Below are 11,544 nucleotides of genomic sequence, written 5' to 3'. Positions count from 1 at the left end.
CATTATCTTTCTAAAATGTAAAAAGACCATATTGCCTCCATTTAACCTCTTAACAATCAAGGATAATATAAACTTGACACTATACTTTAAAAAAGGTTAAAAACTATGATTGTTCTTGTTAAATTTTTAATGGGTCTCATAAAAAAAATAATTTTATTTTAATAACAAGTTTATTATTTTTTTATTGGACGAGCAAAAACAATAATTATATTATCATGATGAATAGTTATCTGTCCAAGGTCCTAGTGAATTTAGTTTAGCTTTTATTTTTTAAAATTTTTTTTAACAAGTAACCCGTAAAAACAAAGCTTCTGAAAAAAAAAAAAATTTTTAAGAGGCATAATTTAATTGGTCATGTTATAGATTTGCTCCTTAGAAATTATTAGTTCAAGTTTTATAAACTTAGGATCATGAAGATTTATATAGTTATTAATTTTGAAAGCTCGTGAAATTAATTAATATACACACAAGGTGGTAGAGACACCATATTAATTATATATAAAAAAGAGCTCCTAAAAAACCACAATTTAATTTGACTTTACATAATTATTTATCTTATTTATTTAGTAGAAATCGCAGTACGAGATTACTCAGGAGATGTGCTCTCTGTCTCTAATCCACGTGAAATTTGCAAGTGGATACCGGTCAAAAAATTTTGCCTCCAAATTGATGAACCGAATCATCTTAAGGACATGTAGAAAACTAGAAAATATTTTCACGTGAAAGAAAAAAACAAAACAATATTATTTTTATAAATTAAATAAAAAAAAACACACTATTCATGTTAAAGTTTCACATTCAAATCTATAAACATGCTGTGCGCTAAGCTATATATTTTTTTAATATATAAAAAGGAATGTTTAAGCAACATGAGATTTTTTAATAATATTATTAAATTCCAATCTGGTTAGTTAACTTTAATTTTTTTTTGACTAGAATTTTTTTTAGCATTAAATTTTATATTTAATTATTTAAGAGTTAATTTAATATAATGTAATCAATTTATTTTACCAATTAAGCATGTTGATTTTGAGCTAATCAAATTAAATGAATCATATTAAGATAATCTTTACACTGTTTAATTTTAAATTTGAATTAAATAAAAAATTAAGTCATGGTGATATTTTTTTTTAAAGTTTTTTTTAAATAAATTAAAATAATATATTTTTTAATATTAATATATCAAAATAATAAAAAATTATTAAAAAAATTAAATTAAAACTAAAAAATTTATTTTTTTTAAAAAAATATAATTCAACTACCATGCTAAACAATACCATTATAATAAATAATAATTGAAGTAGTTTAAAAATAAACCTCCACGAAACCGTCCGAGACACCTTTCTCTTCTTCTCCTCCCTATTCTGCCAGCTCCAACGCGTAGACAGACAGCCCTTTTCGCTCAGTCCTCGCGTTCCCACCACTTCTTTCTCTCTCAAAGACACCACATTTCTTCAAGAAAAAAGAGGGGTTTCAAAAGGAGTGTTTTTTCTAGTTCTTTCTTTAATGGCAAAATCAAAGAATAATGCAAAGAAAGTTTCTTACATATCAGTTCCATCACAAATAATAAATTCTTTATCTTCTTCTTCTTTACAATCTCTGCTTATTCCTCCAAAGAAACCATCAGCAAACAGGTTCTTTTGGTTGAAATGGTTTAGAAGTCCAAGATTTTGGTTTTTGGCTCTGTTTCTTTGTGGTTTTCTTGGTATGTTAAAGTTATGGTACACTCTTGACCCTTTAATACCACTTTCTCCTTACTCTTGTGTGACTAGTCAGTCAGAGCTGCAAGATTCCTTTTCTAATGGGCATACAAGACAGCAGGTTGGTTTTGTTTCAAATGATGAAATAAATGATAAAAAAGATCAAGAAGTAGGATCTATGAATGCTCGGGAGCTAAAATTTGAGGCGGGTATTAAGTCAAACGAAGTAAAACATGAGTCTTTGAAAGGTGTGGTTGATTTTCAGGATGGAATATCTGGTGGGATTGAAGAGGAGAGTGAGTTTTGGAAACAACCTGATGGGTTGGGTTATAAGCCTTGTTTAAAGTTTAGTAGTGACTATAGGAGAGGGAGTGAGCTGATTTTTGAGGACAGGAGGAAGTATTTACTAGTTGTGGTTTCTGGCGGACTGAATCAGCAGAGGAATCAGATTGTGGATGCTGTGGTGATTGCAAGGATTCTTGGAGCTGCTTTGGTCGTTCCTATTTTGCAAGTTAATGTCATTTGGAGAGATGAAAGGTTAAAAAAAAAAAAAAAAAAAAAAAACTATTAAAACATTTTGTATCATAGGCTATGCAAACTAAATTTGTTTCCTTTGTTGTCCATAAATGCTACATGTGTGTGTTTATTTAATTAACCTTTGTGATTGTGGTTTTATATGGTGAATGCAGTGAATTTTCTGATATATTTGATTTGGAGAATTTCAAGAGAGTTCTAGCAAATGATGTGAGAATAGTTTCATCATTGCCATCATATCATCTAACCAGAAGGCCGGTGGTGGAGAGCCGAACTCCTCTCCATGTCTCCCCTCAATGGATCCGCGCACGTTATCTCAAAAGGGTGAGAATTGTTTCTCAGTTTTTTTCACCGCAGAGTAATTGCTTATCTTCTTTGTATTGATTGTTGCTGACCAGTTTGTTGTTTGAAGTAGATGCTTTTGCCACTTGTTCCTTGTTCACTTTGGAAAGTTGATTTAGCAAATGAAAAATAAAAAAAAGGAGGGAAATTTAGAATGTAGGCATGTAAGATAAGCTAAGCTTGGCAGCTGATAGTTTGTAACTAGGCTTAATGGCCCACAAATTGTTAAGGTATTATTGAGCATGTATGTCTGTTCTTCGGTTTTTGCTTTGCTTTAACTGTTTGGATTTAGAGTATTATGTTCTGGTTGTTGGGGTAGGATGCTATTAATCGATAATCAGGATTACAATAATGACTTACCAAAATAGCTGCTGTTCTACGACTAGGCTTAAAAAGAAAGAAAGAACTGTTGGAAAATTTCATAATTTTGAGGGCACAAATTGCAGTCTGGCACTCCAGTTATATTATTTGGCTCTGGTCTCATACTGATTGAACGGTTCTGTTTTTTTGCTGGATGGCATTTTAGATGAAAGATTCTTTGCCTGTACATTTGATTCACTAGCTTCAGAGAAAGATTGATTCAATGTATAGCTGATTTTAGAGCGTGCTTGAAATTGTGGTAGAGGTTGCTTTTCAAAGTGTATTTTTGCTTGGAAATGCATCAAAATATATATTTTTTAAATTATTTTGATATCATCACATTAAAACGGTTAAAAAGCGCACACAAAAAAAAAAACCAATTTGAAGAAAAACAATCAAATTTTTTCAAAGGTGCGGTTGGACTGCAAAAACAAACACAGCCTTAATATCAAACCCAGCTCGAGTTTTGTCCACGTTTAGCATGTCCAGTGTATTATCTCTCATGAGAGTTGTCATTTCACATTTGACCAGTATCAATGTGCGCCAGCTGATACCAATTGGCATAGTGGGTCTTACTTGTGGTTATTTTGGTTCTGCAGCTTAACCGAGAAGGTGTTTTGCTTCTACGTGGTTTGGATTCAAGGCTCTCTAAAGATCTTCCTTCTGATCTTCAGAAACTTCGATGCAAGGTATTTTAAGATTTTTCTTGCTTTTTAGTTTTTTCCATTAGATTGACGGCTTTTCACAATTGTGCTAAAATTCGGTCATTTGTGAATTTAAACTCAGTCGAGTGCTGTTCTCCATTCATATTCTCAATGTAGATGTTCTGATCTCATTTTTTTTTTCCAGGTGGCATTTCATGCATTGAGGTTTGCACCACCAGTTTTGGAGCTTGGTAACAAGCTCGCAGAGAGGATGCAGAGCAAAGGACCTTATCTTGCTCTTCATCTGCGGATGGAGTTGGATGTGTGGGTGAGGACTGGATGCCACCATGGTTTGAGCCATGACTATGACGAGATAATCAATAAGGAGAGGAAACAACGACCTGAACTACTCACTGCAAAGTCAAACATGACTTGTCATGAAAGAAAGCTTGCTGGTCTCTGCCCTTTGAATGCCTTGGAGGTTGCTAGGTTAGAATTTAATGCTATGCAAGCTGTTGTGTCAGGATTAAGGCAATGTGACTTCAATTTGCATAGTTTACCTATTTTTTATATTTGAACAATTTCTAAAGTCGATTTTTTATTTTATTTTAATGTATTAGGCTTCTTAAAGCTCTTGGAGCTCCAAAAAGTGCAAGTATATACTGGGCAGGAGGGCAACCACTTGGAGGGAAAGAAGCTTTGCTACCATTAACCAGAGAATTTCCTAATTTCTACAACAAGGAAGATCTTGCCTTACCTGGTGAACTAAAACCATTTGCAAACAAAGCTTCCTTAATGGCCGCCATTGATTATTTAGTTTCAGAGAACAGTGATGTTTTTATGCCATCTCATGGTGGAAACATGGGCCATGCAATCCAGGTACAGTCTGCCATCACTTCTTTGTTTGCATCTTGTAATTTTTACTCTTTCTAATTGTAGAAGCAAGTAGACTAAATATATGCATATACATATGTTCTTCTCTAGCTAAAGCACTGACTTTAGCGAATGATTCATTTGTCCAATGGATCTTTAATGATCTTCAATTCATGGATTTAGAATCTCAAATGTGTTTATCCTGCTATCTTTGAAACTGAACTTTTGTTTTTGTTACAGGGACACAGGGCATATGCAGGACACAAGAAGTATATAACCCCAAACAAAAGACACATGCTCCCTTATTTTCTAAATTCTTCTCTCCCCGAAGCAGAGTTCAACAGAGTCATAAAAGAATTGCATCATGACTCCTTAGGGCAACCAGAACTCAGGACTAGCAAAGCTGGAAGAGATGTTACAAAGCATCCAGTTCCTGAGTGTATGTGCAAAGACTCGCATACTCACGTTTTGTGATTGACACCAAAGACTGCCAACATGATGCAATTAGAATGCAAAATGTGCAGAGTGCAGTGACTCGCATACTCATGGTTAAATCAGTGCCAGCATGACGATAGAACTCATTAAGAGCCATGTAATACTGTTCTAGGCAATGATGGTTCTATTGAGCTCCATCTTTGAAGTGCAGCTGCAGAAGGGGCATGCGTTTGCGAGTAATCTCATTTATTTATTCATATGCTCTTATACATGCGTGTAAGCAAGATAGGTACGTTACGACAAAAATAGTAAACTATACAGTGCTTCGTTTGATTCTTTATAGCATATAGGATACATCAATTCATTCTTTCTTCTAAATTTATGTAGCATAGGTTCATACGCTGTACAATAACTCATTTCCAGAGAAATATTATTATAGATGGCAAGTGTTCATCTGTTTCTCAATCTTGTATCCTTTATTTATGAGAAAAATAATGAACTTGGTCTTACAACTGTTTGTTTTTGTTGTAGAAATCGTGTTTTATGAAATTTTGATTTTTTTGAGTAGTTTTGGAGTGATGATGTTAAAAATGAATTTTAAAATAAAATTAAATATTATTTTATGTATTTCTGAGTAATTTTTTTTTAATAAAAAGCAACCATATTAAAATGCAAAACACTACCTTATAATGCTCTGCATGATGGTGTCTGGACTCTAAATTATTACTGAGGTATTGTTCCACATGAGGCTTTAGGCTCTTCCAGCTTTTGGCCATACACGGAGATGCTTACTCTTTTGGGGAGTTTGCTACGCGAACGACAGCCAGTTTTCAGATTGAGATTTGTCTTTTGGCAATTTGTTGTCTACGTTGTTTGAGCTTAATCCCAGTGTGCTGCCACCCAGATACTGTATCATATTTGCCCTCTAGGAGCTGCATGCTAGCAAGATTTAAATATAGTCTGCCCTTGCTACATACGTTGGTTGTGCTCTCTCCCAACATAGTAGCCAGTTTATCGGACTTTGGTTGCTGATATTCATGCAGATAATCAGATTTCAGCGTTGGCTACATGCATTCAGCGTTGGCTGCAATACAGATTTTTCATTTTTGGACAGCAAAGCTAGGTGCAATGAGGCAATGTCATTAAATGTGTGGATTAAATATGATTTCTGGATTTAACAGAGTATCCAAAATGAAGAATTTTATTGGTTCAGTTATGTAAGTTTCATAATTTAGAGATTTCAGATTGAGTTTCAGTTTAAATATATGTAGAATAAATGATCAGCTAGATCAAGGTAACTCCATTTATTACGCTCACGATTCATCAACACCCCCTTTGTTAGTATAATTTATGTTAATTTGTAAGGGTTTTATAATGATAATAGACAAGATAATAATTTAAGCAAACTATATAGCATAAAGTGAATAGATTGCTGATAAATCTTTATTCATGGAGCTTATTTAGATGACTTCTGATATGGAAGTTATGTGGACATACTCTTAAGATTATTTGTTGCAATTTTCAAGCATATTAAATGGAGATGCTATTAGGAACTCCCTTCCCTGTGACACCATGAGCAGAAAATGGCTTCAGGAGCTCATATGGAACAACTCCAGCTCCAGTCCTATTTTTCAGGTTCAAATCAGTGTTCCTTTCATCAATAATCCCTTCGAGCTCCTTCAGTTTTCCAGCGAACTTTTCAAATGCAGCCTTAATGACAGGATTTTCTTCCCAAGATGGTTCTGTTTTCTCGCCGATATACTCCTCGTCAGGCGAATGGCTAGATAAAACATTCAGAACAGCCATCACTTTTGTTGCTTGAAGCTGTGTAGGGAAGCATTTTAACAGTGAAAGTTCTGGTTTCTTCAAGAAGAGCTTCCACTCCTCATCTGATGGTGACTCAGTTGGCATGTTGGTTCGAGCTATTGTTGGCCTGTTGGGGAAGTACCCACCATACATGTACTGGCCAAAGTTCACAGCTGCATGATGACCCGAAGTCACCCAAATTATTGTAGTTAAAACATGAACCAAGTTTTCTTGTGTTTTCAGGACAGGCCACCATGGTTCATCCTTCTTGTCTTCGTGGCCTTTAGCTCGCACTTCTGTCCACCATGCTTGAAGTTCTTTGTCGGACTCCACCTTGATTGCTTCTGGGTAGTAGTGGTTCACGTAGTCACCAACCCATTCCTTAATTGCATCCCAAAGAACAAGACCGTCATTGGCAAATGGATAGTCTTCGATTGCCAGCTTCAGGCCATGTCTTGCTGTTGGATCCTCTACTGCCATTCCCCTGAAAATTGACGAAGGCAGAGAATTGATGTGTTGAGCAGCTAAATAACAGGGCCGTCCAAGAACTGTGGGATAAGGTTAGACAAACTCTAGACCTATGTACGTGCGTTACCTTCTAATGAGGTCAGCTGGCAGTGCTTCCGTATCGAATCTCCATAGCTTGTCATAAGCAACTGAGCTGAGCTCCATGCAGTATTTTCCAGGAGAGAAAGTGGTTTCAATTATTCCTGCTGCATTGATGAGGCTTTCTCGAGCAAGAGCGTTGATTTCCATTGTGTATCGGAAATGCGGACGTAGAAGTCTATTGATTGGATGCATTGCACTTAGTTGCCTGTTAGCAGCAATTATGTACGGCTCTGCACAGCAGTGTGTCCTTAGCCTGCAAAGAAAAAAGGTCCCAAAGTTTAAGTTCCATGATCATGGCTTCGAGTTTGTACCAATGAATGACAAGTAGGTTCATAAAAAAGCATAATTTCTTGAACTTATCAAATCTTACAATCGACATACTATTAATCTCAACTTGGACCTACCAGTGAATGACGAGCTGGTGGTAGCCGGAGTCATGAGCACAAACATGAGCTTTAGCCAGCCTCCACAGCCAGCAACCAGTGGCATCGGAACAGCTGGGTGTAAACACTTGTTTCCATTGTGGCTTGTCACCGGATGGTGGCCTAGTGAGCTCAATGGCCAGAGGCCTCAAGGTGCCATTTTCCATGAGGAAGAACAGCGTCCGAGATCCATATAGAGTAGTTCCTTCAAGCTCTCTCACTTTGTTCACATAAGGCAAGTATAAATCATGATAATCCAACATAAAAATCCTCTTTTGTTTCATAGCCTACAAACCACCAAAATCCAAGAACTTAATTTGGAAAATGTTGTGAAACAATACAAAATAGAAAATTTACTTGTTTACCAGAGTCCACACCCTTACCTCTTCAACAGTCATAATTCCTCCAATCTCTTTTTCCAAGAGTTCTGTTGTGATCATTGATTCAGGAGGGCCATAGATTTCAGGGTCAAGCTTACTTGTTAGGGGCCATTCCTGCTCGACAGAAGTTACAATAATCTTCTTACTTTTCTGTCACCCTTCTACCACTAATGCAAAAGTGACTCAATACGGATTTTCTTACCGTAACTAATTGTATGCTGAAAGGATTTAGACCAGCCAGTGTTTGCCGAGAGAATTCTTCATCCTTGAACCAAGAAAATTTATCTCCTGCAGAAGAAACTTATTTGTAAGAAATTTATTCTATAAATATAAATGTACGAGAAGAGGTAGAAGGAGAATCATACTATCAATCATGTCAGGAGTGTCGAAGAGCAACAATTCATCTCCTCCCTCTCTAAAAGTTTTCACAAGCCTTGGCAAAACCGTGCGGAGAAACCCTGGATTTTTCGGCTTTGGCAATGTAACTCCTTCGTCGAAAAGAGAATCTATGGAATTGAAGTAAGAGAATCCAAGTTTTGGATCTTCAAAAACAGACTCAATCGATGGCAGGAGCGCGTTCAACACAGACTTCAATGTCTTTGCTGAGAATGTGAATTGTTTCACCTCCGAGAACACCTCATCCCTTGGTACATAGTTAATGAGGCTTTTTGATTCTGACGATGGGTCTGCATTCATAACCAAAATAATTACCAGATATTCTAAATAGAATCATAAATTGTGAAATATTTCTTTTTCTTGTCATCAGGAATTTTGCTGACCCTTTCTAGAGCGCGGGCGTCCGGTTCTGCAACGCCTTGGGTACGGGCGCTCTTTGCCCCCTAGCACAGGCCTTGCTAGTTTACTGGTTATATCTGGAAAACCAAGATCATTATATGTATCGTAGTCATAGATCCTCTCATGTGACTTCCTCTCCCCTTCTCCATTTCCTCGTATATCTTCCAACTCTTGCTCCCTTAGCCTCTTCAGTCCATCAGGGGTCTCGGAGGTTATGTAGGACTGGTTCATAAGCACATAACCAGATAAAAAACAACTAAAAATCAACAATCAAAGCTATGAGAATCCTATTTGAACCTTGAACACGTCGTTTTCTTTTATTTCTAGTTTAGTTTAATTACGTTGTTTATCCCTTCTTCTCTATCGTGAATTCATGAAAATTTTCTACAGAGAGATTAGTAAGTTTATTTTGCCGATAATGGAAAATCTTTAAATTTGTTGGAAAAGAATAGGACCTTGTTGGCAAAGAAAATTCTCTTCTTAGAATCATCATATTTGGAATGAGCCCATGAATCACATTCAACATTGACGGGACCATTAGGGAATCCTTCAAGAACTATGTCCTGAAGAAAGATTTCCTTGTGATGTTGGTTCTCTACCAAAACTGCTCCAACCGCTCCAAATCCCGCCGGTACCGTGAATTTAGTCTCATATTTCACCTCATCATCTTTTTGGCTTGCTTTGTGAGCATAAGCCTTGATTGTTTCCTTCTCTAATCCAGTTTCTGCCCAAAAATATACCAGACACGTATAAGTTCATGAAAAAATCTATAGTTACATGCAACACCACCAAAATATCAGTAAATAGAAATAGAAATCAGAAGCACTACTTACTGGGATCAAGCTGTGAGCTAACAAGCTCCAAAAGAAAAGATTTACCAAATACCTCAGTTAACTCATCAAGAGGTATTGTTAAACCAATATTGGAGAAAATTCCACCAACTGTTACTTTAACCGTAACAGTTGCCTTAACTTTCACAGCAGTTTCTGTTGTTGATGGTTTTGATAAAACCTTGGCATTGCCAAGAACTGCACGGATTCTAAAGTTAGCTTGCCTTTTAGGTAAATGTTGCTGCTTATAAATCGGAAGGCTGGGGTTTCCATGGCTCAGGATTGAGGGTTTTGGTAAAAGTGATGACGAGGGTTTGGTGGAGTTGAGCTTTTGAATCTGAGAGCTTATCATCTTAAGAGGCAGCGGTGGTGAAGTGTGGGAAGGAGAAGTAGTGTACTTGGTTTGGTGCAATGAGAATTGTAAGATTGGTTGCATTTATAATGCTGGGGTGGGGGGAGGGGAGCCCCACAAGGGATCCATCTTATGAAGTTGCATGCAATCATGATATTTGTTGCATGCATGTAATTTCATGGTAATTATTCTCTTAAGTTGGGATCGCTTTAGTCAGAAAAAAAAAATCTTATTTTTTTATTGGTAAAAAAATCATAAATTATCATATGATATTTTAATCATAATTAAAACTCTAATTGTTTTTAGAGTCTGAATAAAAGAACGGTTGTGTTTAAGGAGGATGCATGTATCATCCTTAGTGTACCTTACTTAAAGTAAGTTGTATTGTTTATTTGTCTGATATAAACTAAAGTATTATTGTTTTTATTAGCCGTTGGTCTATCTAAAATTTAATAAAAGTCATCATCGATAATGAAATCTTTATATTATCAGGTTAAAGCCGATTCTAAAGTCAAAACATTTTGTTTTTGTATTTTTTTCTTTGAATATCGGTAATACATTTTATGTAGAAGTTCATGATCCTTGATATTAGAAAAAAGGAAATAAAGTTTTGGTATTTTTAAAATGTAAGCCAAATTTTCACGGCTTTAATAAACTACTAAACCAAAAATGCATGTAAAAATGAAAAGCCTACTTTTTTTAATATGCTAAAATATACAAATATAATTTATTTTTGAGAGACTTGACCATATGCAAATTAAAATTAAAATTATATTTTTAAAACAAAGATTTTTTGTTGTTGATGTTGTTGTTGTTGTTGTTTTTATGAAAAGGAACTAATTCGTATAATACTGAAAAAACACATAGCGTATAGGTCACAATTCCAAATATTATATATATGAGGGTAGAAAAAAAATAGGAAATTCAAATTTATTGCAAAATGATCTTTCAAAAATTTAAAATTTATTAAAAATTGGGCAAAGACTGTGCTTGGCAAGACGCAAATAAAATGTTTTTATCAAAGCTATTTGAATCACTATATCAATTCAAAACAAATTATTGTTCATCAACACAAAACCAAACAATGCCAAACATCCACACAAATTTTATTAATTTCCTATACTTCATACAAATTTCACGTCAATCCAAATAAATCAAAACATAAAGATTTAATGCTCAAATCAACATAAACTCAACCTTAAATCATGAACCAACATTTAATTAGCAATCACAACGTCAAAAATAAACTCGCAATTCAATGCAAATTATCAAACCAAAAAAACACATGAATTCAAATCAAATAATGTCTAAACAATACAAAAATATACACAACAATAAACAATTTATCCTAAATTTCCCAATGTTATAGCAATTTATGAAAAAATGGTTTGAGTTTATAAATTGATCTTCTAAGGCGTTTGAAATGTCCAAGGTATACTAAATTAAACACTGAAAGACTGTT

At 35.0% G+C, this 11,544-nt stretch overlaps 2 protein-coding genes across 2 annotated transcripts; one reads left to right on the top strand and one right to left on the bottom strand.

Annotated features, from left to right (window-relative positions):
- Positions 1-1,328: 1,328 nt before the first annotated feature.
- Positions 1,329-5,400, top strand: LOC118053844 (O-fucosyltransferase 20). Its single transcript, XM_035065236.2, has 6 exons — positions 1,329-2,237; positions 2,390-2,558; positions 3,536-3,625; positions 3,786-4,069; positions 4,201-4,459; positions 4,694-5,400. The coding sequence occupies exons 1-6, from the start codon at positions 1,507-1,509 to the stop codon at positions 4,925-4,927; spliced, it is 1,767 nt and encodes a 588-aa protein (XP_034921127.1). The 5' UTR covers positions 1,329-1,506; the 3' UTR covers positions 4,928-5,400.
- A 116-nt stretch (positions 5,401-5,516) lies between these two features.
- Positions 5,517-10,082, bottom strand: LOC118053845 (linoleate 13S-lipoxygenase 2-1, chloroplastic). Its single transcript, XM_035065237.2, has 9 exons — positions 9,734-10,082; positions 9,356-9,624; positions 8,885-9,122; positions 8,471-8,791; positions 8,308-8,393; positions 8,109-8,219; positions 7,708-8,012; positions 7,290-7,556; positions 5,517-7,178 (listed from the first exon to the last, which is right to left on the bottom strand). Exons 1-9 carry the CDS (start codon positions 10,080-10,082, stop codon positions 6,419-6,421), a joined length of 2,706 nt encoding a protein of 901 aa, XP_034921128.1. The 3' UTR covers positions 5,517-6,418.
- Between the last annotated feature and the right edge of the window lie 1,462 nt (positions 10,083-11,544).

This window comes from Populus alba, chromosome 9 (genome assembly GCF_005239225.2).
Source record: "Populus alba chromosome 9, ASM523922v2, whole genome shotgun sequence".
Classification (NCBI taxonomy): Eukaryota; Viridiplantae; Streptophyta; class Magnoliopsida; order Malpighiales; family Salicaceae; genus Populus; species Populus alba.
The sequence above is the reverse complement of the archived record's forward strand: the minus strand, read 5'-3'. Positions and strand labels throughout refer to the sequence as shown.

Excerpts from the sequence above, each read along its gene's own strand:
- LOC118053844 (XM_035065236.2), top strand. The coding sequence starts at position 1,507 with ATGGCAAAATCAAAGAATAATGCAAAGAAAGTTTCTTACATATCAGTT. Across the intron at positions 2,559-3,535 it reads GCGCACGTTATCTCAAAAGG|CTTAACCGAGAAGGTGTTTT; the intron begins GTGAGAATTGTT and ends TTGGTTCTGCAG. Across the intron at positions 4,070-4,200 it reads AATGCCTTGGAGGTTGCTAG|GCTTCTTAAAGCTCTTGGAG; the intron begins GTTAGAATTTAA and ends TTAATGTATTAG.
- LOC118053845 (XM_035065237.2), bottom strand. The coding sequence starts at position 10,082 with ATGATAAGCTCTCAGATTCAAAAGCTCAACTCCACCAAACCCTCGTCA. Across the intron at positions 9,123-9,355 it reads GAATTTTCTTTGCCAACAAG|TCCTACATAACCTCCGAGAC; the intron begins GTCCTATTCTTT and ends CTTATGAACCAG. Across the intron at positions 7,179-7,289 it reads CCAGCTGACCTCATTAGAAG|GGGAATGGCAGTAGAGGATC; the intron begins GTAACGCACGTA and ends GTCAATTTTCAG.